Source organism: Cyprinus carpio, chromosome B2 (assembly GCF_018340385.1).
Source record: "Cyprinus carpio isolate SPL01 chromosome B2, ASM1834038v1, whole genome shotgun sequence".
NCBI lineage: Eukaryota > Metazoa > Chordata > Actinopteri > Cypriniformes > Cyprinidae > Cyprinus > Cyprinus carpio.
This window is the reverse complement of record NC_056598.1, coordinates 17,983,607-18,002,027: the sequence shown is the minus strand read 5'-3', so window position 1 is coordinate 18,002,027 and position 18,421 is coordinate 17,983,607. Positions and strand designations below refer to the sequence as shown.

The 18,421-nt window shown below is 34.4% G+C and overlaps 1 protein-coding gene across 3 annotated transcripts; it reads left to right on the top strand.

The window, feature by feature from the left end:
* Positions 1-545: 545 nt before the first annotated feature.
* Positions 546-18,378, top strand: LOC109067445 (RNA-binding Raly-like protein). 3 transcript variants are annotated; one of them, XM_042718458.1, is made up of 10 exons: positions 546-694; positions 8,495-8,765; positions 13,730-13,802; positions 13,935-13,952; positions 15,079-15,251; positions 15,750-15,863; positions 16,928-17,073; positions 17,219-17,256; positions 17,344-17,396; positions 17,724-18,378. In XM_042718458.1, the coding sequence occupies exons 2-8, from the start codon at positions 8,510-8,512 to the stop codon at positions 17,249-17,251; spliced, it is 813 nt and encodes a 270-aa protein (XP_042574392.1). In that variant the 5' UTR covers positions 546-694; positions 8,495-8,509; the 3' UTR covers positions 17,252-17,256; positions 17,344-17,396; positions 17,724-18,378. The 3 variants fall into 3 exon arrangements, with proteins under 3 accessions (XP_042574392.1, XP_042574391.1, XP_042574390.1); XM_042718457.1 differs by having other exon boundaries at positions 13,905-13,952; positions 15,079-15,233; XM_042718456.1 differs by having other exon boundaries at positions 13,905-13,952.
* The last annotated feature ends 43 nt before the right edge of the window (positions 18,379-18,421 follow it).

The following is an 18,421-nucleotide window of genomic DNA, read 5'->3' as shown; positions in this document are numbered from 1 at the left end:
TCCATTTCTTACTGGGTTTTAGTGAAACAGTATGATCAGTTTAAATAAGCTTTAAACTATGCACTAGGCTAAGCTTGAACATATTTGAATGCTTATTAACATAAGCATTCAAATATTAAATTAAATAGCCTAATTAAAGCAATTGCACATAGTTTTTTTTTTGTTGTATTTTTACATCGACAAAATGTACATACAGAGACTTTTAAGACAAGTTTTTCACACTCACGAATTGTCTTATCTGATGGCGCACATAGCCATAGGCTAATCATCATCGAGCGTTATGTAATTTTTGTGTCTAATCGTTACATCACAGTGTCATTTTCAACAGATCTCTAATATATAGTATTTGATATCCTTCTGTGGTGGAAATTAGATTTAAACTGCTGTCTCGCTAAGTGTAATTTGATCAGCTACCAAGATTAGTGTTAGCTAGCATAAATACAGGCAATCTTAGTTTTAATAAAAACCAACTCATGGGACATAAAAGTGCCCGAAATTGAAGAAACATCCAGCTGTATAAAGCAAATAGTTGTAAGTGAGCTGTGGATGAATGGATGCAGTATGGACAGGTGGATGGATGATGAAGCGGGCAGCATCCGCTGTCACATGATCCATGAAGCTGAGATCTGAGCGATCCAGAAGCGCAGCTCTGCACTCGCTCTCCATCTCATCTGATGCTCGGTCTCTGTGATTGGTGAGTAGCTTCAGTGTTTCAGCTGCTGTCTTTCGCGATGTTTTAGATCGTTGTCAAACGTTGAGATGCTTGTCCTTATGTATTTCCTGAGGTAATTTTAGATTTTAGTGATTTATTTTTAAAAGAGGTGCTAGATAATTTTTTATTAGGCTACGTTTGATGGCTAAAATGTCATGCTGACGTTAATTTTAAACTATAATTAGTCTATTTATTTTATGAGCAAGGCCTGTAGGCTATAATTTTTTAATGCATACATGATTAATGACTCTTGAGTTTGTTCCAAAGTTTGCAGTACAGCTGCTTGTTTTATTTTATTTTGTAAAATAGTTCTAATAGGAATAAAAAGGTTACTATAGGAGCTAAAATCTTTTTTTTTTTAATCTGCTGCCAAATTAAAACCTTAAGTGTTCTCTTGTTCTTTAAAAACATCGGCTACTGTATGTTCTTGTGATTTAAAGGACTCAAAACCCAATAGCTACACCTAATTTGAAGAACCTAGTGTGAAATGAAAAAGTTGGTCGGTCTCATTCACTGCATCTATACTTAGCCTATTGCTATGACTGGTCTTTACCTTATTAAAATGATTGGTCTATGAGGGGATACTATTGAGATTTAAATCCCTAATCCTCCTGCGAAGTTTGAAGAAAATCATATGACTTTCACAGAGTTGCCTTTCATTTTATTCAGCCAATTGCAATATTCCTTTTGTACAAGCACAGCAGGGGCAAAAGCATAATAATCAATCATGTCCTCAACTAGATAAGGTGCTCACAGTCTTCCTGCAAACCCATTTTCTTTAATCAATATTGTTCTTTTAGAGTCGAGAATGATAGTGCAGAAGGTTATTCTGAAGAATGATTTACTATTCAGAATGTGTCAGTCAAGGGACAGGTGGGGGAAGCCAGCCGTGAAATATCCTTTCCCCAAGTAAGGCTTATCTCTCATTGGGAATTCTAGAAGGGATGGGAGTATCTACCACACGATACCTGGACAGAATTCCTGAGTCTTCCCCAGAGCTCCGCTCTACAATCCTGAATACAGATAAAGTATGTTTATTAACAATTATCAATTTTAATACCAGGAATAAGTTGTAAGTATCATGGCATATACTTCTTTAGAGATGGCGGATAGATCAAAATCGGTCAATCTAGTCAGAGATACCTGAAAGGGGTGGTTTATGTGTAGTGTTGCTGTTTGAGCATAAACAATATCTGCAAAGTTATGAAGCTGAAAGTTCAATGTAAATGGAGATATCGTCTTTCAAAATTCTGGCAGTTTAATGCCTACAAAAATGGCTGGTAGGGACTACAACAAGTTACTTCCCGGGTTTGTGACATAACAAACACAGATAAACCCCGCCTTCGGGAAAAGGCAGCAAAGGGAGCGAGGCCATGTTGTGCTGCTTTAGAGAAGAGGAAGAGAAAACTAGAGGTGCACATAAAAATCTATTCATATATAAATCACGATTCTGTCTTCTAACGATTGTAATGGATACACAAGTTTCAAAATCAATGTTCCTCTGCACATGCTCTTTCTCTCTTTCTCTCTCTCTCTCTCTCTCTCTCTCTCTCTCTCTTTCTCTCAGTCTTTCTCTCATTCAGCTCAGCTCCAACAATGAAATGTTCCAATTATGCACTTATTTTCACATAGCTATGTAAAAGTGTTAAACATGGACGCTCATGCAGTTGCTGTACTGTATTAAAGCTTTCATCAGGATAAAACTGTATATTAAAAGCTAACATAAGCAGTAACATTTACAAATAAAAGCATATCTAAAAGTATTTGACAACAACAAACAAAAAAACATAAGTCTACCATTAAAAGCCGTGCTTGCACAGGTTCGGCAAGGTCTCTTCAATAATATCCTCTGCTTTTCAATTGGGCTCAAACTGATAAGTGATATTAATGACGCCGTTGTTTACAATACATCTAGAGCACATGCCGCTGAGGTGAGGGGCGGGACGTTTAGACGCGCACTAGAGGCTGTTTAGCCAATCACAACACACTGGGCTAGCTAACCAATCAGAGCCCATCACCTATTTCGGGGGAGGGGCTTCATAAAAGAAGGAAATGATCAGCGTGTTTCTCAGAGAAGGTACAGAGCGGTGTGGAATAAAGGTAAATTAAGTGAAAAATAATGCATTTTTTTAAAAGCGAAGCATTAACACATGTTAGACTGCACCCCATAAACACAATCAACCCTAGAAAAAAAACAGTGAACCACCCCTTTAAAGGAGTAGTTCACTTCCAGAACAAAAATTTACCGATAATGTACTCACCCCCTTGACATGAACATCTAAGATGTTCATGTCTTTCTTTCTTCAGTCTTAAAGAAATTATGTTTTTTGAGTTAAACATTTTAGGATTTCTCTCCATATAATGGGCTTCTATGGTGCCCCTGAGTTTGAACTTCCAAAATGCAGTTTAAATGCAGCATCAAAGGGCTCTAAACATCCCAGCCAATGAAGAAGGGTCTTATCTAGTGAAACGATTAGTTCTTTTCTTAAAAAAGTACAATTTATATACTTTTTAACCTCAAACACTCAAGCTCTGCACAAACTTTTGTTTTTCCAGTTCATTTTCTTTAAAATCACTGTTTTACCATTTTTTATAAAGAGCATACGTCCACATTTTTATATCCCTGCTCACAGATAGTCTGATCGAGCTAGGTGCATTATGGGTGCTGAAGTCTTTCACACAGGGAAATAAATAAATATGTTTTCCATTATTTGTTTTGTTTTCAGAGTTATTAGTGATGTCAGCAGACTCTGTTGTTATCTGTGCTGACACAAATATGACCTCAGGGAGATGTTTTGAGACTATTTCAGTGCCCTGTTCATGTAAAAGTGAATGGATTTCAACCTTGAATTGACCCGGTATTGTCATGCACCTGTCATGTCAGCTGCAGTTCATTGTGTTCCCAGCTAATTAGTCACTGCTCTAGTGACCCACTCACACATGCCTGGTTGATTTTACTCTCTATTTGGGTTCACCCAGCAGAGGGAGTAACTTAAGAGCTAAATAAATGTGTGCTTAATGCCAAAAGGAAGGTTTTAAAAGAATGCCATGGCACTAAATAGTTAACAAAAGAACATTATGCCTTCTATTGCGATTTCCATAAGAACAACATTAACATCAAATGAGCCTTCATTATCTCATGAATGTAGATGTGCATGCTTAGTGTAGGTGAGGTGTGCTGTATACTGGATTGGTAGAAGCTCTTGTGATGATTTCTCACATTGTTTTTTTATGTATTCTGTGTAAAGTGTTTGAGAGTTTTCATGCAGAAACTGTCATCTGGACTAGCACAGCATCAGGAACAGCTACTGTAGTATATAGAGTTGTATAGACATACAAACACAAATTTAGAATAAAAAGCTGTGTTAGATAAATGCAACAATAGTATGTTTAGTACAAGGCTAAATGTGGACATAAAAACTTTGATTTGAGTTTGTAAAAATGTCTGTTGCAATGCACAACAAAACAATCAGACACAAGATGAACAATAATTTATAACTAAATTTAGCTATTAAAATGTATAAAATATTTTTAATAGAGAATGGAGATGGCTTGATACCACATTTATTTGGTTTTGATGGTCACGTACATTTACCCTTAACTAATAAATCTAGGAGAAGTGTGAGGTACTGTAAAGAGTGTTTGAATGGGGAATGTGATAGAATAACAGACTGTGTGCGGGCTCAGTGGAGCTGGTGAAGTGCTAAAGTTTGAAAGGGAATAGAAATATCATGTCCATTCACAAAGCCAGAGCTCTGCCATGCCTGTCAACCAGAGAAAATGAGGTGAGGTTATTGTTAACACAAAGAAGCAAAAGGTGTTCATGCATCAGTGATTCGGTAGGAAGGATGAGAGCAGGATGCTAGTGTTGCTGAGGATCATTCAGAGTGGTTGACTCACAGTCTCACAGATGAAATAGTTCTTTTATTTGTAGTGTATTGAGTGGTAGATTTGATATAAAAGAATCTGAGAAAGTTGCATTGTTCCTTCTCTATAAAAAAGAAGCACATTTCTTAATCCCAAATAGTTATTTTAGCATATACACTACTGTTCAAACATTTGGGATCAGTAAGATTTTAAAAAGTCAAGTCAAGTCAAGTCACCTTTATTTATATAGCACTTTTAACAATACAGATTGTGTCAAAGCACTTTACAGTATTAAATAGGAAAATAGTGTGTCAATAATGCAAAATGACAATAGTAAACACTCAATTTTCAGTTAAAGGCAGTTCATCATTGAATTCAGTGATGTCATCATCCAGCTCAGTTCAGTTTAAATAGTTTCTGGTCAATCAAGTTGACGATATCGCTGGAAATGAAGTGTCCCCAACTAAGCAAGTCAGAGGCGAAAGTGGCAAGGAACCAAAACTCCATCGGTGACAGAATGGAGAAAAAACCTTGGGAGAAACCAGGCTCAGTCGGGGGGCCAGTTTACTTTCCATATTGTGAATAAAAAGATGTGTATCATTTTAAAGCCTATCTTATTGTAATAATTATTTGACGTAGCCTACTTTTACACAAAATTATTCCTTGGCATCCTCACATACTAAACTGCATTTTTAAAAATTGTTTTGCGTGCTGGAGGTACTCTATTACGTCATGTGCAGAGTGATGTTAACATTTAAGCTAGCTGGTGAGAGAAAATGACACTATCAGAGTCTAAAGAGGAAAGTTGACAGTGAAAATGGGCCATACAAAGAAAAATAGAAAGACAACTATGCGTTCATCCTACCTAGTTTTGTGAATGCAAAGCCGGTGTGTCTTATCTGCAACAAAGTTGTCGCTGTTTGCAAAGAATATAATAGTCTCTTTTGAACTTTTCAAATTAAAAGCAATTCATCTCAAAATAAAACATTACTACAAAAACGTTGTTGTACTTTTATTCTGAAGGCAAAATCACTAAAGACGAAGTGATTGTGAGTCACTGTCATGACAGATCTATTTCAGAACCAGCCGCTATAAATAATAACAAAAAACTGTGGGCGTGGGCCAGATATTTTTGCTGGCGGGCTGCCTGTTGCTGACCACTGGTTTAGATGATTTAACAAGTTTATACAATTCTTCCTCTCCTATAGTAGAGAATGAGTGGAATTGTTCCTCAGGGGATCTATAGCACACTATCTGATGTGATACGTATGCATGGTTACAGTTTTATCTCTAATAGTATTGATCTCGGAAGTAAAGTAAGTCATTACTGCTGTGCTGTTGGGAAATGTCAACACCTGTTGATGCTTTATTTTTCATTAATTTAGCCACTGTATTGAATGCTATTAAATGCTAATCCCAATGCATCTTTTTCATTATCAACATGGATATTAAAATCACCAACAATTAAAACTTTATCTGCAGCCAGCACTAACTCGGACAGAAAATCAGCAAATTCTTTACTAAATTCTGTACGGTGCCCTGGTGGGCTGTATACAGTAGCCAGTACAAACATCAAAGGGTATTTATCACTAACACTTGTTTCTCTGGATAATGTTATATGAAGCACCATTACTTCAGATGAGTTATACTTGAAGCCCACCCTCTGAAAAATACTGAGAATATTGTTATAAACTGTAGCAACACCTCCCCCTTTACCTTTTGGATGCGGCTCATGTTTATAACAGTAATCTTGGGGGGTAGACTCATTTAAAATAATGTAATCATCATGTTTTAGCCAGGTTTCTGTCAAACAGAGCACATCTGTGATCAGTGATCATATCATATACAAAACAATAGCTTTTGTAGAAAGGGACCTGATATTCAATAAGCCAAGCTTTATTATTTGTTTATCTGTATTAAATCTGTTTTTCATTTGTTGAACATCAATTAAATTGTTACTCTTAGATTTTTTTCTATGTTTTTTTGTATTTTCTAGTTCGGGGAACAGACACAGTCTCTATAATGTGATATCTAGGTGAAAGAGTCTCTATGTGCTGAGAATTAACTGATTTCTGTGACGTGAGGCGGCTAGCAGACGATCGATTAACCAGTCTGTCTGCTTCCTGACCTGGGCCCCAGTTAGTCAAGTGCAAACTCTAGACTGTTTCTGTTAATCGAAGTATACTTAATCTATCACAGCTTAGTCCACAAAGATATCAAGCAACATAACTGTTTTCAGCATTGATAATAATGAGAAATGTTTCATGAGCACAAAATAAACATACATACTAGAATGATTTCTGAAGGGTCATGTGACACTGAATACTGGATTCATGTCTGCTAAAAATTCAGCTTTGCCCACAATGGAATAAATTATATTTTAAAAATATATTAAAATATTAATGCATTATTTTATTTTAAATTGTATTAATATTTCACAATATTACTGTTTTATTGAAATTATATTCAAATAAATTCACCTTTGGAAAGCATTGGAGGCTTCTTTCAAAAACAATAGAAAATCTTACTGACCCCTACACTCATGAAGCTATCGGACTTGGACTAAACGCCACTAAATTCCGATTTTGATTTCATAATTATAGATGAAAGTGGTTGTTTCACTTCTGAAACAGTCTAACCATGATAAAGGTGTGAGAAACTTTGTAGATCTTATAGAACAGGGCTCTCCAGGGATCTCACCAAAGCAATCATTGCAGACTCAGTTCCAACCCTGCTCCAATACACCTGCCTGTAATTTTCAAGCAACCCTGAACACCTTGATTAGCTTGTTCAAATGTGTTTGTCATAAAGCGTATGTTAGCTAAACCCTTGACAACAATTTTGCTTTCTTGGTTATATTTACAATTAATACATACCAGAGATTCCCGAAGAAACGCTTTGTTATCACTTATCATGACAGACAAACGAAGCCTTATATCAGAAGCTTTTTTTGAGTGTGAACTTCACACGTCTTTCTCACACTCACAGCTCATCCTGACTGGTGTATTTTCTGGCGTCAACCCTAGTGCTGCCACATCACCCAGATGTATAGGCTTTGCATACATGAAAAGAGTGTTTAAAAATATTCTGACAGGATCATGGGATCACCTAATATAAATAGATCTCAACACACACAAAAAAAAAAGCTTTTATTTTTGCTCCATGTTTAGCAACTGCAGTTATTAGAAATAGTTTGTTTTGGGAGGAGGGTGTGAATGGGTGGAGTGGGTACAGTATCCGAAAATAACTTTTTTCTGTATCATAAACTTTTATGTCTGTTGCCATGGAGATGGGTTAGGAAAGAATAGGTACATCATGAATGCTGAAACTTCATTGTACATGAACTAATACATTCAACAATACATGTACTTTGAAAGTAAGTCAGCTCCATTTTTATAATGGAAATATAAATAATAGTTATTAGATAGTTTTGTGTATCTTTTCACATCTTTCCAATGAAATTATTATATACACTGTGTATGCAAAGTAATATTCTATACATAGTCTATAGACAGAATGGAATAGAATATTCAGAAATCTTAGTGTTAAAGTGACTGTATTCGCAATTGAGATGACTGGGAAAAATTTACCAGTTAAACCGAATTAACCCTATGTCATTTCCCCCATTATTTTTTACCTTGAAAAAGCTCTCAGCAGCATGTCTGTGGATGTATTGGAAGTAGAAAGTCTTGGTACTTGCTCTGCTGCTACAGCAGCAGTGTAGCAGATCTTTTCCGCCAAGACTAAACACATTAACATTACCATGAATATTACCACGCTAAACACTCCAAGAGTGGTCAGGACAGTGATACATTTACTTTAATTACATTCAAAAAATAATTCTAGTTCTTTGTGTTGTATGGAAAAAATATAAATGATAAGGTTTCAAACATATTTGTTTTATGTGTGTTTTAGGACATCCTGAGAAGGATGACTGGGAAAACTCAAACCAGCAATATAACAAACAAGACAGATCCTCGCTCACTGAATTCCAGAGTGTTCATTGGTAACCTCAACACTGCTGTGGTCAAGAAAACTGACATTGAGCTCATTTTTGCCAAGTATGGGAAGATCACCGGCTGCTCTGTGCACAAGGGCTTTGCTTTCGTCCAGTATGCCTGCGAGAGGAACGCTCGATCGGCTGTGGCTGGTGAGAACACCAGGATGCTGGCTGGACAGACTTTAGGTAAGTGAAATTTATTTCTCTTTGTGTTTATGTAAATGACTGGACTCAAATAGGTGATTTCAATGAAAATGAGGAGGAAGGTAGAAAAAGCAGAGCAGGAGAAAATGAGAAAAGGACAAAAAGATGTGAGATCTAGAGACACTTGATCTTAGGTCATAGCCATTGCCATGGCTACCTGGTAAATATTCTTCATCCTTTATTAAAAATTAAACTCCTGCTGTCAAGAAAGTGAGTTAATTTTGTCTGTGACTCATATTTACAGTGTTCTATTGCCCCCCTATGTTGGCAAGTGGAAGTGCAGGTGAACTGGCATGAACCATAAAGCTGAAAAAATATATGTACACAAATAGTGCATTGGAGAAGAAAGTCTGCTTTTAATAAGTGCATTTTATTATGGAGAATTTAATTTTGTGCAATACTATATGTTTAATGACTGAATGAGATGCAGTGTGCAGTTTTTGCAGTGTTTTTCAAAAGGTCTAAATGTTTTTTTACTGAATGAGAATTGGCTAATGACAACCACTAGATGGCAATATAAATATATCGTAGACATCCATGGCACTGCAGTGGAAAAGACAAATCATAACAAACGCTTATTCATAACTCTTGACCCCATTCAGTCCATGCGGATTGCTTTTACTCTAAAGTATAGCAGAATCTAAATGTACTCCAGAAGAATACTAAAAGCTCATAAAAAGCACTGTCTGATATTTGTCTGATTATTTGAAGAAGACTTATGAATAAACCATATTGTGTCAAACTAAAGATTTATGTAAGCTTCAAAGTAAGTATGAGTCAGATATGGGACCTTAAATTTCTCTAACAATTTAGAATCTCCCAGAACTCAGAATAAGACTTTGCAATCCTAAGTTTGTCTAAAAAAGCTTTAATAAGAATATCACTGTCAAGGTGGGTGCATGTGTATTCATGTCACTATAATTAGTTTTTCTATATCTGAAACCCTCTGACAGATATGAAGGCATCACAATGTCTTCCATTTCAGAGCCTGTCCTTAATTCAAAGGAAAAAGCATATTCCTGCATGAATAGCCTCCGGGCTTACAATGTCAATAACTACCAAAAAATTTCAAATGAATGACAGCAGCTGTGGGATGCTGTTCTTTTGATGTATAATAAGAAACAATCTGAGACAAACAATCTGTAAACTACATCAACTTTTGATATATATTTAGCCGTACATTTATCCATACTGTATATGTTTGTAAAATATATGTATGTTCTTATACAGTATATATGGTAGATAAACACACAAAAAAATTTTTCTTAAATAATGTTTTATTTATTTATTTTATTTAAATTGATGCAAAACACAGTATTTATTGGGTCCTGATTAGTAAATTATAATTGTTTAGATTCTTTTCATATTATTATTGCATATTTGTCAACACCCCCGTTATGTTTTGGTGGTATGGTCTGGAATGGTGCATGCCTGTATGCTGAACTCTGTTCAGTCAGTCTCTCACAGTGTCACTACGGTGAAGTGAGTTCGAGGGAAAGGGATCATTTTTTTCTCAAAATATAGTATGCACAAACTAATGGACATGTACAGAAGAACAATGCATAAAAGGAAGCGGAATCAGAGATGTAAGTATTTTACAGACAGATAAGTACCATATTTCTGATAAGTGCTTTTAATACTTGATTTGTAACAGAATCAATAAAATATGACTATGTATAATAATACTTTTGCAGTTTTGTAAATTAAAATGAACATTTTTAGGAAATGTTAGTAATTACACGATACTATAGTTCTGTTTTTCTGTGATATATTAAATCTGTTTAATTATTAATAAATACATTTAATAAATGCAGTTAAAACATGCACATGAAACATTTGTTTGTCCCATGGAAAGCATCTTCTAAATGACAAGTAACCAAATGTACTTATATGTTGTAAAAGTGAGAAAATATGCAGCTTTTTCCTTAAGGAGTTATTTCTACTTTATCTTAAATGATGTTAAGTAAAAAAAAAAATTAAAAAAAAAAGAATCTTGTACTAGTTAAAAAATGTTGTGCCCTGCCTGAAATGTTAACCTCCCTTTAATATTTGTCAGAGGGTTCTGTATGTGTTCTCCACATTGAAGTACAGGACATCACCTTTAGTGGCTGAGCATGATTTTTTTTCTCCTTGACTACAGAATTTACTCCTTTAACTTTGTCATACTCTTTGACTTACTCCAGAAGATTTGAAATGCAGTTTTGAACAGGCCAAGTAGTCAAAAAAATAAATTACTAATTAGCCATTTTCAGAAATGCAATTTCCTAAACACCAAAAGCTGTTCAATTTGCATGTGAGTTGCATCTGTTCATGATGAGCATCCATGTTTTTTCTAATCAAAGACGGCACCGTTTGTAGCTGTGTGTGCACACACAAGACTCCATGGATAATGAGCGGCACTGAAAATGCATATGATGTCCTCAAGTGTACAAAACGTTCCAGACAATTGCGCACATCAGTCACCGAATTACATCATGCCACAAAGGAATGAATAAAGGACGTGAAAGAGATGTTTGATAAGTAGGTCATGTATGGAAAACACTCATTAGTGAAAGAGATACGACAAATACCAGAGGTGTCTGAATAATATTCATATACTAGCTAAAACAGGAACATATGAATTATGTGACTGCAAAGTGATTTTCTTTGAAAACAACAAGTCCTTGAAGTTCTTTCTTGCTTAGTCAGGTATCTTGAGTCACTTTGTTTACCGAGGTTTATCAGAACAGATATTTCATTTAGAGTTTGGCATTCAGGCACAAGTTTAGGCATAAGACTTCAGTTATATCTCGTCAAATGAGTCACTCAGAAAACTCTTTTAAGCTGACAGGCAGACACATTGACATTAAGCAGTGGTCATCACTAAGATAAATGCCAATTTTCTCTCTACGCTCAGCCTGACAGACCTTTGAGAGAACAGCATACTGAATAGAGGAGGCCTTTTGGTAAACTCAGATTAAAGTATTGATATGGCTCCACGTCTGGTGGTATTTTAGATGGTCGACACATATCGAGTGAAATGTTGTGGGACCATCCACTGATTATTGGATGATTCAGTCTGTTTTAGATCATATTGTCTCCCAAGAAACCATTTTTAAGATCTCACAAAACCATTATCGAGAACTTAAATTGCTTGCTTCCCCATAAATGTCATCAAAGAGACTCAATCGTTCCTGTAACTCAAACAGTAGAGAACTGCACTAGCATCAAGGGTTTGATTTGCCATGGAATGTATGAACTTAAAAAAATGTATGGCTTGAATGCAATATAAATGGCTCTGGAGAAAAGTGTATGCCAAATGTATTAATGTAAATCAGTACAGATTAACCATTGTGTCACCGTTCATCATCTGAAAGTTCATTGTGATCAAACTAATGGTGACTTCCTTCTGAACATCAAACACAAAACAATTCTTGACCCCATTCAGTTCATGAAACTTTGATGCAGATTACTTTACCTCAAAAGTAACCTAGGAGCAGAATATTAAAATCTCATCTGAAACCTGATATTCACTTGACTATTTCAAATAAATGTATTGTGTCAAAATTAGTAAAAATCTTTTTTAAAAACATAATAAAAAAGAATAAATTAAATTGATAATAATTAAAAAAATATATATATTTATAATAATATTATATAATAGTTTTTCCCGCAGACTTGCACTCTATTTATATATTAGTGGTTCCGCCGGTAACGACTGTACACAAAGCAGTGCTCAGCTCACAAACGCCGTTTTTTTTTTTTTTTTTTTTTTTAGAAATTACATGCAATATGAAATAAAGATGACATCAAAAATTTTCTGAAGACAGTCGGATTCCTTCGGAAATACAGTGATATAAAAATACCCACACTGGGTTTTGATTTTGAAATGTGCAGTGCTCATGTTTATTCAACGTTAAGTCAAAGCCTGTTGGAAAATTTATTTGCAGCCACAAATAAATTAATGTATGGGAAACACTGTAATATAATACATTTGGATAAAAGCGTCTGCTAAAAGACGCATTAAATATAATATAATAATATATAATAAAAATCTTTTTTCTTTTTTTTTGTTAAATGTTTTTTTGGTTAAGTAAGTTAAATGATGACTTTTCATTTTTTGTATCAGCTAACGTTATCCCTTAATGTTTCTCTGTTAGACACTGACATCAAGCTCATGAAGATATCCTTTGAACCTCAAACACTTTAAGTCAACCTAGGCTAATTACATTAATTTGAAAAGAACTTAAAAAAAAAAAAGTTTTTATGTTAACGTCCAACTAATGATTGTGTTTCCATGGAAAACATCCGCTCTCATTGCAGAAGTTTAGCTGTAATTAGAAGCTAATTAAAGAGGTTGAAACAAACCTGATTTTTCCTATCAACTATTTTCCCTTTTCAATTTGAATGTATTTTCCAATATACCTATTCATTCAAATGTTTTGAAACTTCAGTCTGATAAATATATTCCGAGCGTGACTGTCTCCATTTGAAAGGTCTGTATGCTTCCATAATGAATTTGGCTCAGTCAGGCAAAGACTAATCTAAACTCTGAAAGTGCACTATTTTTCTTCACAGATTTAGTGTTTGTTTTGTGCTTCATCAAAGTGAAGGCTGAAATTGCTTGTAAATGTTTTAAAGCCCCGAACTGTGATTTAGTCAGGCACTCAGGCAGCCCGTCCTTCTGGATAATGTGCTGGGTGACCTTGAAAGGCACTCAGGAGTGATTGTGTGTGTGTGTGTGTGTGTGTGTGTGTGTGTGTTGAGGCTGTTGCTCTGATAGCATCTCTCTTTCTGATGAGACAGATGAGAGCCATCAGTCATTTATTCTGTGGCACAATGCCTATGCTGGCTTTTCTAAGTCCATTATATTCACCGGCCATTGTTAGTCATTCATTTGAAGGAGACTATGTTTAAAAGGGAAAGTGTATACTGTTTTTGTACAATGTCCTTTGCTCTTCCCACAGACATTAACATGGCTGGAGAACCACGTCCTTACAGGCCAAAAGTGGGATCCAAGCGACCTTTCTCCTTATACAGGTGAACCACCTAATTTGAAAGAAAGAAAGAAAAAAAAATCAGCATTTTTTGCATTATGATCAGTATCAATATAACATTTTCTCATCTTTTTATTTATTTATATGGCTATGAATTTGATTATGATTTCTACAGGGACGATTTCTATACCAGGTATGTATATGCATTCACTTATTCAAATGCATGAATTCAAGGATAATCTTTTGATACAGTTACATAGGTTTTTTAGTAGTTGAATTGGTAAGATCTTTTTTTTTTACAGGAGTTTTGTGATAAGGTTTTGTTAATTAAAATTTTAGCTAAGATCCACCTTGTCTTGTATGACCTTTTCTCTGTTATGAAAAACTGAGGTAAGGTGAAGAAAAAAATAATAAAAGCTAAAAAGTAGAGGAAGAGCTTCCCCTAATAACCACAATGAATGTCATTTTATTGGTTTGACTTCGATCCTTTGCTCAGGCTAATGATGTGCAGTCCTCTCCTGTGAGACATTAGCTGAATGTCAGGAAGCTGCTGGGTCGTTAACTGAGCAGCGCAGACACGCCGGTCATCTTTGCTCTGACATTTTCATGTGTTTGCTTTCACTCCTCATTTGGCAGAGCTGAGTTTTATACATCTCCATGGAAAATATATGTGTGCTAATGAGCAAAATTCCTTCAGTGAGGATATTTAAAAAATATGCAGGTAAAAGCTAAGTATGCTCATCAAGTGTTATCTCAGGGGAGAGGGACTTAAAAAGTCATCTTGCTCTTTTGCATGTAGACAAAGATGTTCTCTTTATATTATATCTAGCTTGACGTGTAAATGATACTATTTTACATTTTAATAACAATAATAATAATAATAATAATTATAATTGAGTGACATTTAATTAAAAAATCAACAAGGAATTCTTAATGTGTATACATACAGCATACAAAAGTTTGGATTTTTTTTTGGATAGTTATTTTAGATTCTTATGCTCACAAGGCTGAATTTATTTGATCAAAAATGCAGTAATATACAGTAATATTTTGAAATATTATTACAATATCAAATAGATTCTTTCTATTGCAATATATTTTAAAATGTAATTTATTCCTGTGATGGCAAACTATTATATGATCCTTCAGAAATCATTCTAATATGATGATTTGGTGCTCAAGAAATATTTTTTTAATTTTTATTAATATTTAAAAATTGTGGTGCCTAATATGTTTAATAAAATAAAACCATGATGCACTTTTCAATGATTAATAATAATAATACTATAAAATATTTTTACAAATATTTTTCTTTTCAGAATTTTTGACATCCATGGAAGATTAGCACCCTCCCCTCGGGCTATGATACCTATCAAGCATTCCCGTTTGGTTGCACTCTCAACACGCAGGACAAAAAACTCATTCCAGCCAAAGATGTCCACCTGCTCTTCTTATCTAAGAACGCTGTCTTCAGGTTCCTTATGCTCTATGGGTTTGTCCATCATTCAAAGTCAATTTGTGTCATATGATTTCAATTTCCATTATCATATTTTTAGCACCTGGAGCACTCTTAAAAATAAAGGTTCATTATTGGCATCAATGGTTCCACAAAGAACCTTTATCATCCATGGAACCTTTTTATTCCACAAAAGGTTCTTGACAGTGGAAAAAAGGTTTTTTAGATTATTAAAAATGTTCTTCACACTAAGAAAAAATGGTTCTTTTAATAACTGTTCATTGAAAGGTTCTTTGAAAAAAAAAAAATTACTCCAAAATCACAACACTGAAAAAACCCCTTTTAAAATCCATTATTAATAATTTTTAATAATCAATCATCAATAATAACCTGGACTTTGACATAACATGTCCATAACCGTTCATAATCTATTTCCAACCACAACTTAAAATAATATTTACATATAACAATGAGCTGATAAGTTCACAGTGATATATATTTATCCTCATCATTGTTTGTTTGTTTTTATCCAAGTGAAATCCGATCAGCTCCTGACAATCAAAAAAGAACTGTCCCAGATAAAGATTAAGATCGACTCCTTACTGGGAAGGCTAGAGAAGATTGAACAGAAGCAGTTAGCAGAAGCAGGTAAGAGGATGAAATGAACATTGCTGTCAGGGTAGAGGCCAGGTTGGCAGGAGGTAGATTAAAAACACTTATATTACTCTTCATCACTTGCAATGTCAGTGCAGGAAATCGAAAACAGCACCACTCGTGTCTTCACACACACACACACACACACACACACACACACACACACACACACACACACACACACACACACACACACACACACACACACACACACACCACACACACACACACACACACACACACACACACACACACACAAACATCCACATACCTGTGTTAGTTTTACTTACTCGAAAGTTTGCTACACTGTTAAAAAACACTGAAATTTACAAGAAAACACTGCAGCTGTGATTGCCAGAATGTAAAAAATAGTACCATTTATATACAAACATCCTGAAGTACTAAAATGTGTTTTGTACCTTTACGATACGCTGACAGCCATCAAAAAACACAGGTGGTCATGAGAAAGCCACATGATGAATCAAAACTCATCACAAGTAGCTTTCCACAAACTGAGGTAAACACAGAAGGAGCACAGTGTCTTACATGCAAATACAAAACACCACCATGGTATCAAACATGACACTAAAAATAATGTAATAAACATTAATTTAACAACAAAACATGTAACAATGTTACCAAGAAGAAGCATACTTTAAACAATTATTTAATAAAAAATTAAAAAAATCATCAAATATGAAATTTCTCACAGGTAAATCTGGCAATTGTCAAAATGTCATTTTTTGTTCTCTGTAAATTATAAAACGACTTATTCTTTTTCACGTCTAAAAACTGTATTTTAATGTAACAGTATTTTATTATAAAATTACACTAAATGGCCCGTTAGATTTATTACAGTTTTTTACCATAGAGAGTAAGGGAATTTTCCATAAACTTATTAACAGGTTTTTACTATAGCATGTTTACAGTCTATTAACATTAAAATTACAGTCATTACTACAGTGTATGTTTTCTTTAAATATTTACTGTAGCTGTTGTCTGCGCTTAAATCTCGTTATCTCATTCACCTTTCTGTCCGTGATCTCAATATTGTGTAGACACCCACAGGAAGCACGAGAAGGCCTATCAATCTCTCTATAGTGAGACAGAAGAGGATGTGGATCAGGAACATCACGAAGCGGGGTCTTGGGAAGTGACTAATGAAGGTGATGATGGATATAATGACAGGGCTAACAGTGAACTGGTGAGCTGTCATTGAACTCATCTGAATATGAAATGTCATTTGTTTTTATTTGATATATCAGCAAGACCCATTTGTATAGGATATAATTGTTGTGTGTGTGTGTGTGTGTGTGTGTGTGTGTGTGTTTGTGTGTGTTAAATCCCAGATAGAAAACCACATATCTGATGTAGACAACTGAGCAAGGTTTGTACCACAAACTCATGTCCCATTATATTTAACATTCTTCTTTTTTTTATTTGACATCATCAAAAAAGTATCTTTGTCTTTCAGGACTTTAGTGAGATGATGTCACTATTTGAGATTTGAGACTCCCTGCTGTCCATGTAAGAAGAACATAATATTGTGCAATGTATTGCCAGACTTCATAAGCAACATTCATAAGCAATGCCCTGTGAACTAAAAATCATTTTAGCCATTCATATCTGACTACTGATCTCTCTGAAATGTCTCATCAGTCAATTAACCTTCAGTATCCAGCAGACAGAAAGTCCTCTTTTGCTTCATTCAGTGCATAACCAAAAGTTTCTTGTAAAATACTTAAGAATGTATTACGTAATAATATAGCATAAACAGAAATTCTATGATACTTCTATATTTAAAAAAATATATATATATATATATATGTTACACTTTTTTTTTTCTTTCTGTAGGACTGGGACCAGCACACCTATCAAGTTTACTATTTTTGGAAGATATCCAGATCGAAACTGTTTACCCTTTCATGTCTATTTATTTATTTATTTATTTATATGCATTTTTCATTAATTCAGCTGGTCATACATGCACATACGTGAGTATGTATAGTCAGACAAAATGAATGGATGAAAATCGTAACTTAATATGTATAATAATTAGTGTGTTTTATCTAGCAAATGTGATCAATTTCAGTGTCAACTGTCATAAAGGTTTACAAATAAATGAAAAAAAAATTAATTGTATTTGCATTTGATTTTTTTTTTTTTTTTTTTTGGACATTATAATTATGTACGGATTTAAATAAAGTTTATTGAATGCACATTTATGTACATTTAAACTATAATAAAATTATTTATGTCTCGCTCATTATTAGGAATATAAGCTATGTTTACATCTCTATTTCTTTTTTTATTCTTATTGTTGTTTATAATAACTTATCTGAAAAGTGTGGTAAAAATATTTTTGTGTGTTTAATATTGTGTGACGCATTTGTGAAATAAAATCGGCCAGACATCAATTGTAGCAAGTTTTTAATTTTTGGGTATTTAATGTTGATTGTAGCTGTGCATTAATGTAAGCTAACTGAAAGTTTTAAGAGACAGATGGTTTCTTTTCAGACTCAACTGAAACAAAAGCCGTCTATAGGAAGTGA

Excerpts from the sequence above, each read along its gene's own strand:
- LOC109067445 (XM_042718456.1), top strand. The coding sequence starts at position 8,510 with ATGACTGGGAAAACTCAAACCAGCAATATAACAAACAAGACAGATCCT. Across the intron at positions 8,766-13,729 it reads GCTGGCTGGACAGACTTTAG|ACATTAACATGGCTGGAGAA; the intron begins GTAAGTGAAATT and ends CTCTTCCCACAG. Across the intron at positions 13,953-15,078 it reads AGGGACGATTTCTATACCAG|AATTTTTGACATCCATGGAA; the intron begins GTATGTATATGC and ends TTTTCTTTTCAG.